Source organism: Microcaecilia unicolor, chromosome 3 (genome assembly GCF_901765095.1).
Source record: "Microcaecilia unicolor chromosome 3, aMicUni1.1, whole genome shotgun sequence".
Classification (NCBI taxonomy): Eukaryota; Metazoa; Chordata; class Amphibia; order Gymnophiona; family Siphonopidae; genus Microcaecilia; species Microcaecilia unicolor.
In genome coordinates, this window is record NC_044033.1 from 92,463,688 (window position 1) to 92,482,884 (window position 19,197).

The window sequence follows — 19,197 nt, forward strand, 5'->3', positions numbered from 1 at the left end:
AACAAGCACGTACACATCCTTTATGTTTTTACCATTTTGTTTTTATCTTTATTCCATTTATTCATTATTATTTGTACTCATATTTATTTATACATTTACATCACTTGATTTGTAATTCATGAAATTAATGTATACCTACATGTTTTTATTTTACTGCGTTTTTTAAAATTATTATTAGTAGAATTTTATTGAGAAATCAGACACAAATATCCACATCCAAAGCAGATCCCACTTTTTTGAAAACAAGCACATGGAGTCAAGGGAGTATCCAAGATGGCGCCACGCACCTGACATACGCTGTGCCTGTCCTCGTTGCTTTGTTTGACCGTGATGCTGAAGCGCAGGGTAAAGTCGGAGGTTGGAGCCTCACTGCAACCGCCCCTGCAGGCTATCAGCTCTATAAAATCCTTTATGGTGAGGCCGGGAACCCTGGTTCAGTCAGGAGGGAGCCCGCTTGAGACTCCTGGGAAAAATGGAGACCCTGTGGCATCTTTTGGGCTGGATATCACCTTGAGCCCTGGCTTTAGAGCTCCCCCCACCCACAGCCGCAAACCAGAAGTTTGCCAATTCCACTGCAAGGAAGTGTGGCGGAGTATCGACCCCAAGAGGCTCTGAACCAGCCATCTTTGGACAAGGGACCAATGTTTTTTCCGGACTCCCAGGCTGAAGCAGCGGGAATTACATCTAGTTGGGGTGAGCCGATTGCTGCAGACAGTGAGCAGGAAGTAAGTCTTCAAGTCCAAGAATTGGTGCCTTCCTCACAATTTCCTTTATTTCTGTGTAGTAAACCATCTGAAGTGACCTTGGACAGTCTTTGGGCTCTAATTGTAAACTTGGGCAAGGATTTGTGTCCTCAGGTTCAAAAAATGGAGCAATGTATTGTCTTTCAAGAGCAAAAGCTGGAAACTGTTGACTCTGAATTTAAGCAATTAAAAGACTGGGTTGAAAAACAGGAGAAAGAAATGGAAAATATTCAGAAAACACAGGTAGTTATAATTAAAGATACAACTGATCTTCGCAGGAAGATAGAAACACTGAGGAATATAACAAGAGCTAATAATTTACGTTCCTTGAATTTTCCTAAGGTTTTTTCTATATCCCCAAGAGAGATGTTAAAGCGTTAAGGAAATCCTAGGGGTTTCGGAAAATAATATACCACCGTTTTCTCAAGTGTACTATCTATCAGCAAAAGTTTTGGAGGGTCAACAAAAAGGGTTGGTTCAAGATAATTTACCTTTGAATGTCTCAGATATTTTAGAGTCCTCGGACACTGAAATTGCAACATCTTTAATATCACTTGTAACTGTTACTCTTGCTCCAGATAAAAGCTGGCTGATGAAACTATTCTTCAAAAATAGAGAAAAACTCTTTGGGTTTTAAAATCCAGATTTTTCCATATGTAACAAGAGAAACTCAGAGGAAATGTTGATAGTTTCTTTTACTTAAACCAGGTGTCCTTGAAATAGGAGCTACATTTTACTTACGATACCCTTGTAAATGTGTAGTTAGGCACCAAGTTGTATAATATGTCTTTTTTGAACCTTCTCAACTCACTGTTTTTCTTGTTGGCAAACGGATTGTGGGGGTGTGATTGTACCCTCATGATAATTCTAAGTATGGGATTTCTTAGTATATCAGGTGTTAAATCTTCAAATTTAAAATTTCCTTGGTAAATACTCTACCATATGTAATCTTGGATCTAGAGTTGTGGACTTGAGTTAAGTTACCTTAATGGACATCTTCAGTGATAGGAAAAATAATTTTTTTCTTTTTTTTTTTTTTTCTTTATACAGTAACTAATTATGTTGGATAGCTATACTTTTCTGTACAAGAGATTTCTTAGATGGAAAAATTTAAAATGATGAATAAATTAAAAAGAAAACAAGCACATGTACATCCTTTATGTTTTTATCACTATGTTTTTATCTTTATTTCATTCATTCATTATTATTTGTACTCATATTTATTTATACATTTACACCACTTGATTCGTAATTCATGAAATTAATATGTATACCTACATGTTTTTATTTTACTGTGGTGTTTTTATTAGTAGAAGAATTTTATTGAGAAATTAGACACAAATATCCTAAGAACAAGAACCAATTAGATAACAAGAACAATGTACAGTGTCCAGTCATTCCAGTACACTGACTGAGAATGGCAGTTCTTTTGTCTTTTTTGAAAATAAGGTTGATATATCGGAGAGCAAACCAGAAAACTGTGGAACAGACCTTAGAAAGATATTACCCACCCCCTAAGCCCCCATCTCCCCACCCCGTGGATGAAGACAATACATGGTCAACAACTGGCACTCATCAGAACAAAAGACCCCTTCAAACAGAATTAAAAAAATATATATTAGATACTATTTCCCCTAGCCCTTCCCCTTCCCCCTTGTCTCCTCAAAACAATATGCAAAGCAAAGTCCAATTACAAAGAGGAAGCTCATAAGAATGGAGCCCAAATTTCCTCCCACCTTGCTTGAGCTTGTCTCTTAGTCGCAGTCAACACTTCGGAGGCCGGGGCTCTATGGTCCATACAGATGACTATTCAACTGCTGGAGATACTGGGGTTTGTAATAAATTATCCCAAGTCCCATCTTGTTCCAGTGCAGAAATTGGAGTTCATTGGAGCTCTGTTGGATACACAGACGTCTCAAGCTTATCTTCCCCAGGCAAGGGCAGACAGTTTTCTGTCCCTAGTGTCCTTGGCTCGAGCGTCTCAACAGATCACAGCTCGTCAGATGTTGAGACTTTTAGGGCACATGGCCTCCACAGTTCATGTGACTCCCATGGCACGCCTACATATGAGATCAGCTCAATGGACCCTAGCTTCCCAGTGGTGCCAGTCCACAAAGAATCTAAAGGATGTAATCTATCTCTCCACTGAGTTTTGCAGATCCCTTTAGTGGTGGACCATTCGATCCAATCTGACCTTGGGACGTCCATTCCAAATTCCTCAGCCACAAAAAGTGCTGACGACGGATGCATCCCTCTTGGGGTGGGGGAGCTCATGTAGATGGACTTCACACTCAAGGAGTTTGTTTCTTTCAGAAAAAGAGTCTTCAAATCAACCTCCTGGAATTGCGAGCGATCTGGAACGCTCTAAAGGCTTTCAGAGATTTGCTGTCCAACCAGATCATCCTAATTCAGACAGACAGTCAGGTTGCTATGTATTACACCAACAAGCAGGGGGGGGCACCGGATCTTGCCCTCTGTGTCAGGAAGCTGTCAGGATGTGGCTTTGGGCCCACCATCATGGTATGTTTCTCCAGGCCACATATCTGGCAGGTGTAAACAACAATCTGGCCGACAGACTAAGCAGGATAATGCAACCTCATGAGTGGTCACTAAACATGGATGTTGTTCGCAAGATCTTTTCTCCTACATTGGGGGACAGGCCTTCTGTATGCGTATCCTCCCATACCTCTAGTAGGGAAGACATGGCTGAAACTCAAGCAAGATCGGGGAACAATGATCCTGATTGCTCCTTTTTGGCCTCGTCAGATCTGGTTCCCTCTTCTTCTGGAGTTTTCCTCCAAAGAACCATGGAGATTGGAGTGTTTTCCAACGACCGCCATTTCAGTTCGGAGGCCAGAGAATGCATTGGAGGCAGTTTTGAAAGATTTTTTTCCCCTGACGCAGCCATTTAGTGGCGAAACAGGGCTTCTTTGTCGGGAATTGGGAATTGATGAGAGTGTGGGAACGGACTTACTGAGATACTGCACCAATACGAAGAAAACTACTTCACCATCCAAGCTAAGTAACGGCTTTTGGCCACATTGTATTGCCTTCATAGATGGGTGTTTGAAAGGGTGTTATGGTACACACACTATGAAAGAAGTTTATGTGGAGTTTTTTTGAGACTGATGATTAAGGAGGTTCCCTCTCTATCTAAAAGGCGTGTCCTTTAAACAAGAGGAGTGTCTGGTTTCACTGAGGTCTTTTTTCTCCACCAACTTTCATTTTTGAACACTGTTGTAGTGTAGAATTCTTGAAGTTGTAGTGATTATATTCTACAAATTCCATATATTGCAGTGTTTTCCAACCCTTATCACCCAGAACGAGGGGTCACTTCTACATCCCAGCCTCCAGTCTCTGGCTCTCACGGCCTGGATGTTGAGAGCTTAGAAGTTGCCTCCTTGGATCTTTCAGAGGGTGTCTCCCGAGTCTTGCTTGCTTCCAGAAAAGATTCCACGAAACAATGTTACTCTTTCAAATGGAGGAGGTTTGCCGTCTGGTGTGACAGCAGGGCCCTAGATCCTTTTTCTTGTCCTACACAGACCCTGCTTGAATACCTTCTACACTTATCAGAATCTGGTCTTAAGACGAACTCCATAAGAGTTCATCTTAGTGCAATTAGTGCTTACCATCAACGTGCAGAAGGTCAGCCTATCTCTGGACAACCTTTAGTTGTTCGCTTCATGAGAGGTTTGCTGTTGTCAAAGCCCCCTGTCAAACGTCCACTAGTGTCATGGGATCTCAACGTCATTCTCACCCAGCTGATGAAAGCTCCTTTTAAGCCACTGAATTCCTGCCATCTGAAGTACTTGACCTGGAAGGTCATTTTCTTGGTGGCTGTTAACTTCAGCTCGTAGAGTCAGTGAGCTCCAAGCCCTGGTAGTCCATGCACCTTATATTAAATTTCACCATAATAGAGTAGTCCTCCACACTCACCCTAAGTTCTTGCCGAAGGTGATGTCGGAGTTCCATCTGAACCAGTCAATTGCCTTGCCAACATTCTTTCCCCGTCCTCATACCTGCTCTGGTGAAGACAAGTTGCACACTTTGGACTGTAAGAGAGCATTGGCCTTTTACTTGGAGCGGACAAAGCTCTATAGACAGTCTGCCCAGCTGTTTGTTTCTTTTAATCCCAACAGGAGGGGAGTCGCCATCGGAAAACACACCATCTCTAATTGGCTAGCAGATTGCATTTCCTTTGCTTACGCCCAAGCTGGGCTGACTCTGGAGGGCCATATCATGGCTCATAATGTTAGAGCCATGGCTGCGTCAGTGGCTCACTTGAAGTCAGCCTCCATTGAAGAGATTTGCAAAGCTGCAACGTGGTCATCAGTCCACACATTCACATCTCACTACTGCCTTCAGCAGGATACCCGACGCAACAGTCGGTTTGGGCAGTCGGTGCTGCAGAATCTGTTCGGGGTTTAGAATCCAACTCCACCCTCCTAGGCCCATTTCTGTTTTGTTCCAGGCTGCACTCTCATCTAGTTGTGTTTCTTTTCAGGTCAATCTCTGTTATGTCCTCGCCGTTGCGAGGCCCAATTGACCAGTGTTCTTTGTTTTGAGTGAGTCTGGGGGCTAGGGATACCCCAGTTGTGAGTATAATACAGCCTGCTTTTCCTCGGAGAAAATGAAGATACATACCTGTAGCAGGTATTCTCCGAGGACAGCAGGCTGATTATTCTCACAAACCCTCCCTCCTCCCCTTTGGAGTTGTTTCAGTTCTTTTTGCTTTTTATTCAGTTGAAGGAAGGCATGCTCGTGTCGCAGGCAGGAAGCCGTTTTCGCATGCGCGGTGTGTTCGGCCCGGGCGACGCAGCATTCTAGAAGTCTCTCTCTTTTTGCTTGGCAAACTTTTTCCCGGTCTCCTGGGCCGTCGTGGACGACAACCCAGTTGTGAGAATAATCAATCTGCTGTCCTCGGAGAATAACTGCTACAGGTATGTATCTTCATTTTATAAAATAGGCATCTTTTTGATCTTTCTACATAGGTGCCCTCTTATAGAATTAGCCTCCAATGATGGATGTAATAATCTACTTCCCTTATAAAGATTTTAATGAAAATGTATAACTGTGATGATTAAAAATCCTGATTATCTTCATAACAAGTAGTTTTTTCTTGGTCAACAGCAATCAGCGAAATATGATATTGATAGATAACCATTACATAACATAGGTAACATTACATATTCTTGCTTTGAAAATAAGCTGCCTACCTACTATATGTATTTCTTGTGAAATAAAAGATGTTCTGTAGAAACATGCAGATTATGAAATTTAAATGTATGAATTATAATCCAGTATTTGGAATGTGAAATGTCATTTTGTGTGTCCAAAAATAATGGAATTCTGTAGCCCAACAGTGGCCTCATTGAAAATTTCACCATATGTTGAAAAGTATGAAGTTTCTAAGAACATATTGCATATGCTTCAAGGTTTTAAAGAGGATGGTGAAGAATTAATAGAAACTGAAAGCTACGAGTATGATTTGATAGGTGTGACGGTTCATACCGGAACTGCAGATGGTGGACACTACTATAGCTTTATCAGAGACATAGTCAATCTTTTTGCCTACAAGACCAACAAATGGTGAGTTTCAACTAATTGCTAATCTTATTATAGCCGTCCTATAGTAGTACCTGTGGACCAGTGACTATATCTTTATATTACATACCGCCATCATAGTTCTGAGTCTAATATAGAGCAAGGCAGCTTTGACCTTAATTTACTCTCAGGTCAGTATTCAAACAGCTCCTGCTATCTGGATAAGTGCTGCTGACTGAGATGTTCAGCAGTACTATCCAAATAGTGCCACTGAATATCCTTACCGATCGCTTCCACAGTATACAGATGGTACCAGGAAAGTGGGGGTGGTCCAGGACTTATCTGGATAATGGCAGTGTTCAGTCTTTCTATCTGAATAACTTAATATCAGCATTCTGACCTAAGGTATCTGGATAGCACCTGAATAATGCCAATGTCCAGATGAGGTCCAGTGTTGACCACCTTATCCAGATATTCATTGTTGGTCACTATCCGGATAGTGGGGCTGAAAATCTTGGTATTTTTTTACTTCAACAGCCAGTGTGTTAAAAAAATAAAAGTGCTGACTGTGTGGCTGAATATTGTCCTGTCTGAAATTAAATGAATATCAAGAGAAGCATTTAAGGCTATGGACATGAGAGCTGCTGATTTATGCACGTTTATCCATTAAATACAACATTGTGCTTATTCCATTTAAAAGATCAAAATGTCTATTTCTAACATTTTTATGATAAATTGTGAGATAAGATAAGAGTTAAGTGTGCCTGAATGTGACTCATCTAGATCTACTACTGAAAAAGGTGTGAGCAAAATCCAAATAAATAAAACAAATAAAAATAAGGTTGCCTATAACCAGGACAAGCAGGATGGCATAACCTCACACCTGGGTGATGTCATCCAGTGAAGCCAGTGCAGGAAACCCTTACACGGTTTAGCTGCTTTTCTGGAAGCTTTATTCACCACACACATGCTGTACTTTCCATCCTGTTCTATTTAGCAAACCTTCTTTTAGTTGTACTTTAATGCAGAGCTAAACAGACATTTCCCACTGTGGTCCGTATTCTTCTGACTAGTAAAATAATTTCCTCTTTTCATCTTTTGTCATTGTTTGGGGGCCTCTCTTTGTTCCTCTTGTCTCCTAGTTAGATTTTTCAGTGATAAGTTTACTTCTTTTTCTGCATTTTGCCAGCTGTAACCAGTCCATGGTGCTTGGTGAATCAGCCAGTCCTGTTTTATTCAGAATCAAGTTGTTTTATTTCACTTCAGTTATTTTATACAGTGTCATAGCTCAGAAAAAAGCTCCCGTTGACTTGAAAAAAATGCATGCTGTGCAGCAAGACTATATCCAGTGCAGCTTCCCACAGTTACATAGAAATCTCTAGAAGTTCCATATTTTCATACCTCTGTCCTTACCTTTGGAATTTCTTATACACTAACCTCTGCTTTGAAGCGACTTAACATAAGTTTAAAAAACTTGTAGAAACATGGCTCTTTAAGCGAACTTATGGCTGATTAATGGTGACTGCTCCTTTCTCTTCCCTTATATTCACCTTTTCTTATCTCCTTCCTGCACTTTCTGTTTCCTGATTCCACTTTTTTTTTCTCACCCCTTCCTTTTCCGGCTTATGGGTTTTATTGTGCACTTGCTCACATTAAACGTCATCTGCCATTTAGCCGCCCACTCTCCCAGTCTCGTAAGGTCCTTCTGTAATTTTTCACAATCCTGTCGCGAGTTAACGACTTTGAATAACTTTATGTCATCAGCAAATTTTATTACCTCGCTAGTTACTCCCATCTCTAAATCATTTATAAATATATTACAAAGCAGCGGTCCTAGCACAGACCCCTGAGGAACTCCACTAACTACCCTTCTCCATTGTGAATACTGCCCATTTAACCCCACTCTCTGTTTCCTATCCTTCAACCAGTTTTTAATCCACAATGGGACTTTTCCTCCTATCCCATGACCCTCCAATTTCCTCTGTAGCTTTTCATGAGGTACCTTGTCAAACGCCTTTTGAAAATCCAGATACGCAATATCAACCGGCTTCCCTTTGTCCACATGTTTGTTTACTCCTTCAAAGAATTGAAGTAAATTGGTCAGGCAAGATTTCCCCACACAAAAGCCGTGCTGGCTTGGTCTCAGTAATCAATGTCCTCGGATGTGCTCTGTAATTTTGTTTTTAATAATAGCCTCTACCATTTTCCCCGGCAATGACGTCAGACTCACCGGTCTAATTTCCCGGATCTCCCCTGGAACCTTTTTTAAAAATCGGCCACCCTCCAATCTTCCGGTACCACGCTCGATTTTAAGGATAAATTGCATATCACTAACAGTAGCTCCGCAAGCTCATTTTTTAGTTCTATCAGTACTCTAGGATGAATACCATCCGGTCCAGGAGATTTGCTACTCTTCAGTTTGATGAACTGCCCCATTACATCCTCCAGGTTTACCGTGAAGTCAGTAAGTTTCTCCGACTCGTCCGCTTGACATATCATTTCCGACACCGGTATCCCACCCAAATCTTCCTTGGTGAAGACCGAAGCAAAGAATTCATTCAATCTCTCCGCTACGTCTTTGTCTTCCTTGATCGCCCCTTTTACCCCTCGGTCATCCAGCGGCCCAACCGATTCTTTTGCCAGCTTCCTGCTTTTAATATACCAAAAAAAATTTTACTATGTTTTTTTGCCTCTAATGCTATCTTTTTTTCGTAAGCCCTCTTGGCCTTCTTTATCTGCGCCTTGCATTTGCTTTGACACTCCTTATGCTGCTTCTTGTTATTTTCAGACGGTTCCGTCTTCCATATTTTGAAGGCATTTCTTTTAGCCCTAATAGCTTCCTTCACCTCACTTTTGGAGTTCCGTCTTTCTTTTCTAATTAGTGGAATATGTTTGGCCTGGGCCTCCAGTCCAGGATGGTATTTTTGAACAGCATCCATGCCTGTTGTACAGTTTTTACCCTCTCAGTTGTCCCCCTAAGTTTTTTTTTCCACCATTCTTCTCATTTTATCATAGTCTCCTTTTTTAAAGTTAAACGCTAACGTATTTGACTTTCTGTGTATAGTTACTCCAAGGTTGATTCAGCAAGATGGCCGACAGGTAAGGAGCTCTGATTGAGAGCTCCTGAGTTCGACCTGCCTGGACCATCCGGCGCTGCGAAACGGTCTGTGGCGAGCTGGATTCAAGCCGCAGCTTACCTGGGCCGATCCGAACGAGCCCGGAGGTCCAGGGTGGCCCGGGGGGCGAGTCTGCAGCCACGTGGACCCTGGTGGCTCTGGCCCAGCCACTGGGGAGCGGAGCCGGCGACCGAGCCAGAGCGGAGCGGCGCGACACATCCACAGACCCGCCGACTGCACCAGAGCGGATTCGCTGAGGAGCGCAGCCGGCAGCCGTGCAGGAGCCAGAGCGGAGGGCAGAGCAGCGCGGCACATCCGCGGACCCGCCGACTGCTCCAGCATTGACTCGCTCACCCAGGGGTGAGTGCCGATCGCTGCAACTGAGCGGGAGGAGAGAGGCAGAGTGCGAGGGTCCCAGGTGAGACGGTCTCTCGCATTGTCAGCAGCCCACAAGCCCAATTCCCCTGGTCTGAGAGCCCGCCCTCGGCCGTCGCGCTCCCCGGCAGGAATTGCCCGGGACCGTGTCAGCTGGGAGTTCCGGGTGACCCAGGTAGAATCAGAAGGAGTTCGCCTGCGGCCTGTGGTCCTGGGCCCACCAGTCCAACGCCCTCGCTGCCCTTCCGCCCGTGGCACGGCCTGGGGCAGTTGGCGGTAGCGCACAGCGAGGCGATCTTCCCCAGGCGGCCTGGTTACTCTGCTGCGTTGAGGGCAGCCCTGCTCGGTCACTCTGAGACCAGCCCAGCTGCTCCAGCTTTCCTGTGCCAGCTTCTCTCTGCCTGCTTGCCTGCTCGCTCCAGACCGGCAGCTCCAGCTTCCCCCCCTGCCTGTTCCGCTGCTCCAGCCTGCTTGTTCCAGTCCAGATGCCCCGGCGTGTTCCAGTCTGCTTGTTCCAGTCCAGATGCCCCAGCGTGTTCCAGTCCGTCTGATCCCAGCGTGTTCCAGCCCGCCTGGTCCCAGCGCGTTCCTGTCCGCCTGATCCCAGCGTGTTCCAGTCCGCCTGGTCACAGAGTCTCCAGTCCAGTCCGCCTGATCCCAGCGTGTTCCAGTCTGCTTGTTCCAGTCCACATGCCCCAGCGTGTTCCAGTCCGCGTGGTCCTAGCGTGTTCCTGTCCGCCTGATCACAGCGTGTTCCAGTCCGCCTGATCCCAGCATGTTCCAGTCTGCTTGTTCCAGTCCACATGCCCCAGCGTGTTCCAGTCTGCATGGTCCTAGCGTGTTCCTGTCCGCCTGATCACAGCGTGTTCCAGTCCGCCTGATCCCAGCATGTTCCGGTCTGCCTGATCCCGGCGTGTTCCGGTCCGCCTGATCCCAGCTTGTTCCAGTCCGCCGATCTAGCTTCCCCCCTGCTCGTTCCAGTCCATCTGCGCCAGCCTGCTTGTCCCGATCCAAATGCTCTTGTGTGCTCCAATCTGCCTGATCCGCCTGCTCTAAGCTCGTTCCAGTCTGCATGATCCGGCTTCCCCTTACTTGTTCCAATCCATCTGCTCCAGCCTGCTGTTCCAGACCACATGCTGTAGTGTGTTCCAGTCCGCCTGATCCGACTGCTCCAAGCTCGTCCCAGTCCAGTCTGCCTGATCCGACTTCTCCAAGCTCGTCCCAGTCCACCGATCCATCCTCCCATGCTTGCTCCAGTGTTCCAGTCCACCTGTTCCAGCTCCTCCCTGTTTGCTCAATTCCATCTGCTCCGGCCTACTTGCTCCGGTACACCTGCCTGCTCCATTTCATCTGCTCCAGCGTGCTCCAGTCCGCCTGACCCGCTGCAAGCCTCTCATCTGCCTGCCTGCTGTTACCTGCCTGCCTGCTGCTACCTTGTCAACCTGCCTGCCTGCTGCTACTTTGTCAACCATTGACTTACCTGCTGTTACCTGCCTGCCTGCCTGCTGCTACCTTGTCAACCATTGACTTACCTGCAAGCCTGCCTGCCTGCGAGCCTCTCATCCATTGACCTACCTGCCTGCCTGCTGCTAGCTTGTTAACTACTCACCATCAATTCCAAATCCCAATCCAGCTCTCCACTCTATCTATCTGCTTAACACCTTAGTCACCACACAGTCACCTGCTACACCTCAGTCACTACGTATGGCTTCTATCCACATTCTCTTCCTTGCCCTGTCCCTTCCTAATCACTTCTCCTCCCCACCCCCACTGTCCACCATTGGAACTCGCTGCCCTCCCGCCTGGCCCACCACGGCAATACCCTTCTCACCCCCATCCCTCACCATCCCTCTTGTCCCCCTCTTCCATCCTAGCTCTCAACCTTCAACACTTCCTTCCTGCTATTAACCCATCCCCATACCTCCTAAGTGCACCCCGTCTTCGTCGCCTTCGTCGCCCGTCCTCCCCCTCCCTCCTCCGCTCTCTCTTGCTCCTCCTCCTGCTATCCGCGGGAGACATTAACCCTAATCCAGGCCCCCCTCATCTATCCCCATCCTATCCACGCGGACGATCCCGAGACGTCTCCAATCTCGTCTCTATTCCCCTACTCCCCCCTTCCTCCCTCCCCTTCTCTTGCGCCTTGTGGAATGCCCACTCAGTTTGCAACAAACTGCCCTTCACCCATGATCTCTTCATCTCCCACTCCCTTCAACTGCTCGCCCTAACCGAAACCTGGATCTCCCCGGACGACTCTACCTCAGCCGCAGCCCTTTGCCGTGGTGGTTACCTCTTCTCTCACACTCCCCGCCCAGTTGGCCGCGGTGGAGGTGTTGGGTTACTACTCTCGCCCTCCTGTAGTTTCCAACCCCTCCTCCTACTGCAATCTCACTGTTTCTCATCCTTTGAAGCCCACTCCATCCGGCTATTCTACCCGCTACCACTCAGAGTGGCAGTCATCTACCGCCCCCCTAATAAATCCTCTTCCTTCCTTACCGACTTCGATGCTTGGCTCTCTGTTTTTCTTGAACCCTCATCTCCGTCTCTCATTCTCGGAGACTTCAATATACATGCTGATGACCCATCCGACCCTCTCGCTTCTAAGTTCCTCACCCTAACATCCTCCTTCAACCTCCAGCTGTGCTCTACCACCCCTACTCACCGTGACGGCCATTGTCTTGACCTCGTCCTCTCCTCATCCGGCTCACCCTCCAATTTCCAAGCTTCAGCTCTTCCTCTCTCCAACCACCACCTGATCACATTCACACTTCTCCACCCCCCCTCCGCCCCGCCCAACCTTAACCACCACATCCAGGAATCTCCAGGCCATTGACCCCCTCACCTTATCTGCTAGTATCTCTAATCTCCTCCCATCCATCATGTCCTCCGAGACTGTCGACAAAGCGGTCTCCGCTTACAATGCCGCTCTCTCCTCTGCCCTTGACACCCTCGCACCTTCCACCACCCGTCCCACAAAGCGTACTAATCCCCAGCCTTGGCTGACCCCTTGCATCCGCTACCTTCGCTCCTGCGCACAATCTGCTGAACGCCTCTGGAGGAAATCTCGTACTCATCCAGACTTCCTTCACTATAAATTCATGCTATCCTCCTTCCACTCCTCCCTATTCCTTGCAAAACAGGACTATTACACCCAATTGACCAATTCTCTCAGCTCCAACCCCCGTCGTCTCTTCGCCACCCTTAACTCTCTCCGCAAGGTACCCCCCGCTTCCACTCCCCCCTCACTCTCTCCTCAATCACTGGCTGATTACTTCCACGACAAAGTGCAAAAGATCAACCTTGAGTTCACTACACCCCCCACCCCCCCTCTTCACCCATTAACCCTCTCCCTCAACCAACCAACCCAGGCCTCCTTCTCCTCCTTTCCAGAGATCACTGAGGATGAAACCTCCCGCCTTGTTTCCTCCTCGAAATGCACCACCTGTTCCTCTGATCCCATCCCCACCAACCTACTTAACACCATCGCCCATACTGTCAACCCCTCCATCTGTCGCATCCTTAACCTCTCTCTCTCCACTGCAACTGTCCCTGATACCTTCAAGCACGCCCTAGTCACACCTCTCCTCAAAAAACCATCACTTGACCCTACCTGCCCCTCCAACTATCGCCCCATCTCTCTCCTACCCTTCCTCTCCAAAATACTTAAGCGTGCCGTTCATAGCTGCTGTCTTGATTTTCTCTCCTCTCATGCCATCCTCGACCCACTCCAATCCGGCTTCCGCCCTCTCCACTCGACAGAAACAGCACTCTCTAAAGTCTGCAATGATCTGCTCCTGGCCAAATCTAGAGGCCACTACTCCATCCTCATCCTCCTCGATCTCTCTGCCGCTTTTGACACTGTCAATCACGATCTACTTCTCGCCACTCTGGCCTCATTTGGGTTCCAGGGCTCTGTCCTCTCCTGGTTCTCCTCCTATCTCTCCCACCGCACATTCAGGGTACACTCTCATGGATCTTCCTCCACTCCCATCCCGCTATCTGTTGGTGTTCCCCAGGGATCTGTCCTCGGACCCCTTCTCTTCTCTATCTACACCTCTTCCCTAGGCTCACTGATCTCATCTCATGGCTTCCAGTATCATCTCTACGCTGATGACACCCAGCTCTATCTCTCCACACCAGACATTACCTCAGAGACCCAGGCCAAGGTATCTGCCTGCCTATCTGACATTGCTGCCTGGATGTCCAACCGCCACCTGAAGCTGAACATGTCCAAGACCGAGCTCCTCATCTTTCCACCTAAGCCCACTTCTCCTCTTCCCCCACTCTCTATCTCAGTTGATGGCACCCTCATCCTCCCCGTCTCATCTGCCCGCAACCTCGGGGTCATCTTCGACTCCTCCCTCTCCTTCTCTGCTCATAACCAGCAGACTGCCAAAACCTGTCGCTTCTTCCTTTTCAACATCAATAAAATTCACCCTTTCCTCACTGAGCACACCACCCGAACTCTCGTCCACGCTCTCATTACCTCTCGCCTCGACTACTGCAACTTGCTCCTCACTGGCCTCCCACTCAGCCATCTATCCCCCCTTCAATCCATTCAGAACTCTGCCGCACGTCTTATATTCCGCCAGAACCGATATACTCATATCACCCCTCTCCTCAAGTCACTTCACTGGCTTCTGATCAGATACCGCATCCAATTCAAGCTTCTCCTCCTTACTTACAAATGCACCCGGTCTGCTGCTCCTCACTACCTCTCTACCCTCATCTCCCCCTACGTTCCTGCCCGTAACCTCCGCTCTCACGACAAATCGCTCCTCTCAGTACCCTTCTCCACCACTGCCAACTCCAGGCTCCGCTCATTTTGCCTTGCCTCACCCTATGCCTGGAACAGTCTTCCTGAATCCCTACGCCAAGCCCCCTCCCTACCCATCTTCAAATCCTTGCTTAAAGCTCACCTCTTCAATGCTGCTTTCGGAACCTAACCTTTCGAATATATAGGTTGCCCCAATCTGTCTGACCTTTCAGATTAACTGTACATTTGTCTTTTAGATTGTAAGCTCTTCGAGCAGGGACTGTCTTTCCATGTTAAATTGTACAGCGCTGCGTAACCCTAGTAGCGCTTTAGAAATGTTAAGTAGTAGTAGTAAGTAGTAGTAGTAGTAGTAAAACTGATCATATTATGATCACTGTTATCAAGCGGCCCCAGTACCATAACGTCCCTCACCAGATTATGCGCTCCACTAAGGACCAAGTCTAGAAGTTTTCCTTCTCTCGTCGGCGCCTGCACCAGCTGCTCCATAAAGCTGTCCTTGATTTCATCAAGGAATTGTACCTCTGTAGCGTGTCCCGATGTTACATTTACCCAGTCTATATTTGAATTGAAGTCACCCATTATTATCACATTGCCCATTTTGTTTGCGTCTCTGATTTCTTTTATCTTTTCTGCATCTACCTGCTCATCCTGGCGAGGCGGACCATCCTTTTCCCTTTTATACATGGAATTTCAACCCACAATGATTCTAGGGTGTGATTTGTGTCCTACTGAATTTGTAATTTATCTGAGTCCAGGCTCTCGTTAATATACAATGCTACCCCTCCACCAGTCCGGTCCACCCTATCACTAGGATATACTTTGTACCCCAGTATGACAGTGTCCCACTGGTTATCCTCCTTCCACCAGGTAATGCCTATTATATCCAATTTTTCATTTAGTGCAATATATTCTAACTCTCCCATCTTATTTCTTAGACTCCTAGCATTTACATATAGACATTTCAGAGTATGTTTGTTGTTATTTGCATGATGCTTAGTACTGGACACTACTGATTTGCCATCTTTTGTCTGATCTTTAGTTGTATTTAAGGGCACCTGGCCTACCATGGTCTGTTGTGCAACCTCACTATCCAGAAACCCTATCTTCCCTGTTTGTGAGGTATCTTTGCAAGATACCTTATCCCGAACCATGCACTTTTGAGCGACTGTCGGCCTTCCCCCCATTTCTAGTTTAAAAGCTGCTCTATCTCCTTTCTAAATGCTGATGCCTTTTGGAATAGGCTCCCCCTTCCCCAGAATATTGCCCAGTTCCTAACAAATCTAAAGCCCTCCTCCCTGCACCATCGTTTCATCCACACATTGAGACTCCGGAGCTCTACCTGTCTCTTGGGCCCTGCGCGTGGAACAGGTAGCATTTCAGAAAATGCTACCCTAGAGGATCTGGATTTGAGCTTTCTACCTAAGAGCCTAAATTTGGCTTCCAGAACCTCTCTCCCACATTTTCCTATGTCATTGGTACCCACATGTACCAAGACAGCGGACTCCTCCCCAGCACTATCTAGAATCCTATCTAGGTGACGCGTGAGGTCCGCCACCTTCGCACCAGGCAGGCAAGTCACCAGGCGATCCTCATGTCCACCAGCCACCCAGCTATCTATATGCCTAATGATCGAATCACCAACTACAACAGCTGTCCTAACCTTTCCCTCCCGGGCAGCACTTGGAGACATATCCTCGGTGCGAGAGGATAGTACATCCCCTGGTGGGCAGGTCATGGCTACAGGAGCACTTCCTACTTCACCAGGGTGATGCTCTCCTTCTAGGAGACCTCCCTCCTCCAGTGCAGCACAAGGGCTACCAGACTGGAGGTGGGACTTCTCTACAACATCCCTGTAGGTCTCCTCTATGTACCTCTCTGTCTCCTTCAGCTCCATCAAGTCTGCTACTCTAGCCTCAAGAGAACAAACACGTTCTCTAGAGCTAGGAGCTCTTTGCATCGGGCACTCAATATGATATCTCACCAACTGGGAGATAATCATACATGTGACACTCAATGCAGAAGACTGGATAGCACCCCTCTCACTGCTGGACTGCTGACTCCATCTTAGTGTTTTTGAGTTTTTCAATAATTTAAAACTTGCTACAGTATTAAGGATATTAGCCTAATATAAAAGTGTATTTTAGTTTATATAGTATATTGTATGATTTATTTAGTGTTTCCTTCTTAGATGGTAATGAAATGTATTTAAAACTCTGTAAGAGCACTCCTTGCTTGGTACTGTAATTACAATAACTGACTGTAAATGAAGAGTTTCCTAGGGATGGGTGGGAATACTCAATTAGATCCTGCAGTGGCTGTTATATTCTATCTGTTAATGCTGTGGTACAAAGCTTTTAAAACTAAGTGGAAAAGAGTATGGAGATTACTTGTTAAAATTTGCTTTTTATATTTTTATTTTTGCCTAACACTAACCTACAATTCCTCCTTTAAACCCCAATCTTTAAGTTCCCAAGCACAAAGCAAAGTAGCGTTCACTTACCAGAGAATGTCCTCTTCTCTCAGAACTTCTCAGAAAGAAGCATCAGTATTGGCCCTCAGCATCCACCATGCCATTGAAACTCCTACATATGGAGGGCTCTTCTTCCTGCTTACTATTGGAGGGGGCCTATCAGCCTCCAAAGACCCGGGAATAGAATAGACCACTGATACACCTCAACTAATTCAGGAGGCTGTGACCTTGGCCACTTCACTTTCTTTGACTTTGGCATTGGCAGTCTTCTAGGGGAAACTGGACAGAAAATAGGACGAGAAGAGTAGCCTAGTGGTTAGTGCAGCGGACTTTGATTCCGACTGCAGCTCCTTGTGACTGTGGGCAAGTCTCTTAACCCTCCATTGCCCCAGGTACAAAATAAGTACCTGGGTCATACCATGCCAAGTGGTCTAAAATTAAAAAAAAGTTCCCACCATAATGTTCTCCAATTTTGTTCAAATTTTATCTGTTGCGCGAGTCAGGTGTTAAACGAAGTTTCCCAAAATTTGAGGTCTCTAACTGCAATAGTTGCAGATCTAGACCCCCTATCAGTGTTGTAGAGCACAATTTTCTATTTCAGATGATACTGTTCACAAGCTGATTCAGGCAGACTCTTTTTTAATAATTGGCTTTGAACTTTGGTACATTTTACCATTTGCGCTGACAGTGCCACCTTTGAAGAGATCCTGCAGGGCGGTTATAGATGCTGGTTAGTTGCAAATCTGGCAGTATTATGTCCAGCACAAGCATAATGCTTGTTCAAAATTTCAAGTCCATATCTTTGTTTGCATGGAAGTTGTTGCGGTCTGAATATTGGTCCAAATATATTCCGATGAGTCACGACCAATTTTGATGCACACTTTGAGTCAACTTGTTTGACTGGATTTTGCATCCATAATGTTAAAATGTATTTCATCGGAATTAGCATCAAAAACTGTACAGGATTTGAATTTTTTAGCCATTCTTATATATGTGTTTGGATTTTATTAGACCCCAAAAATGGCATTTTGGTAAATGTCGCACGCTCATGGACTGACAGCCTTTCAGAAAAGGGGTTTAGATCTGCAACTATTGCAGTTAGAGACCTCAAATTTTGGGAAACTTCGTTTAACACCTGACTTGCACAACAGATAAAATTTGAACAAAATTGGAGACATGATGGTGGGAAGGTTTAGACCACTTGGCATGGAATGACCCACCTGTATATGTAAACCGCTTTGAATGTAGTTGCAAAATACCACAGAAGGGCGGTATATCAAGTCCCATTTCCCTTTCCCTTGATACATTACTTGCTTGAATTCTCTGGCCTTGAAAGTATTGACATTTCAGTACAGGGCCACTCGGATGATATTCTGTTCTCTGCTTGAGTCTGTCAGGCATACCGCTGTTCAGCTTCAGTGCATCAGGTGAGGAAAGTTCACTGAGGCATCAAGGATCTAGATGCTAATAAGCAAGGGCCATCCTCACTAAAGTCTTGATTTTTAGTCATGCAGATCTCCCTACTGGAACGCTTCCTTGGGTTTGAGTTGAAGTATTTTTGTGGCTCTCAATATGAGCAAGCAGAATTCTCTGAAAAAGATGGCTCTGTTAACTTGTTGCCAGGAAAGGAGAAAGTCCAGAGGATATCATCTTCACTGATTTTATCAGAGAAATAGCCACTACCATTCTATTTAAGTTAAATGAAGGAGGAACCTGGGACAGATATGTTGGATATCCTCCAAGTCCTGGACCTTCCTCCATCAAGGAAGATGTGATGGTGACCATTCTTAAGATCCGTATAGATGTAGAGGTGAAAGTATGGAAGCCCCCCCCCCCCCCCCCCCCCCATACATCCTGTTAACGAAAAGATGGACTCCATGGACAGAGACAGGAAGGCTACTGAATTCAAGAAGCAACTGCTTCCTCACCACTCAGTGGTAGTTGAATCTCCTCTAAAGAGAGCCAAGAGTTTCAAGTCCCCACTTCTTAGTGCCCTATGAAGAGATGCTAGGAAATTGGATTCTCTTGGGAACAAGATTTTTCAGAATGATATGCTTTCTTCCTGGAGAACTTCTTACCAGGTCTTCGTGAGCTACTACATGCAAACACCCTGGGTAAGGTAGAAGAGTTCACAGATTCTCTGCTTCCTAATGAGCTCAAGTTACTTGTGGGCAA

The 19,197-nt window shown here is 46.1% G+C and overlaps 1 protein-coding gene across 1 annotated transcript in view; it reads left to right on the forward strand.

Annotated features, from left to right (window-relative positions):
* USP34 (ubiquitin specific peptidase 34) overlaps nt 1-19,197 on the forward strand; it is a 1,418,841-nt gene that overhangs the window by 1,005,481 nt on the left and 394,163 nt on the right. Inside the window, 1 exon segment of the mRNA XM_030196176.1 lies at nt 6,179-6,332. Within this exon segment, the coding sequence (XP_030052036.1) occupies nt 6,179-6,332 (154 nt within the window).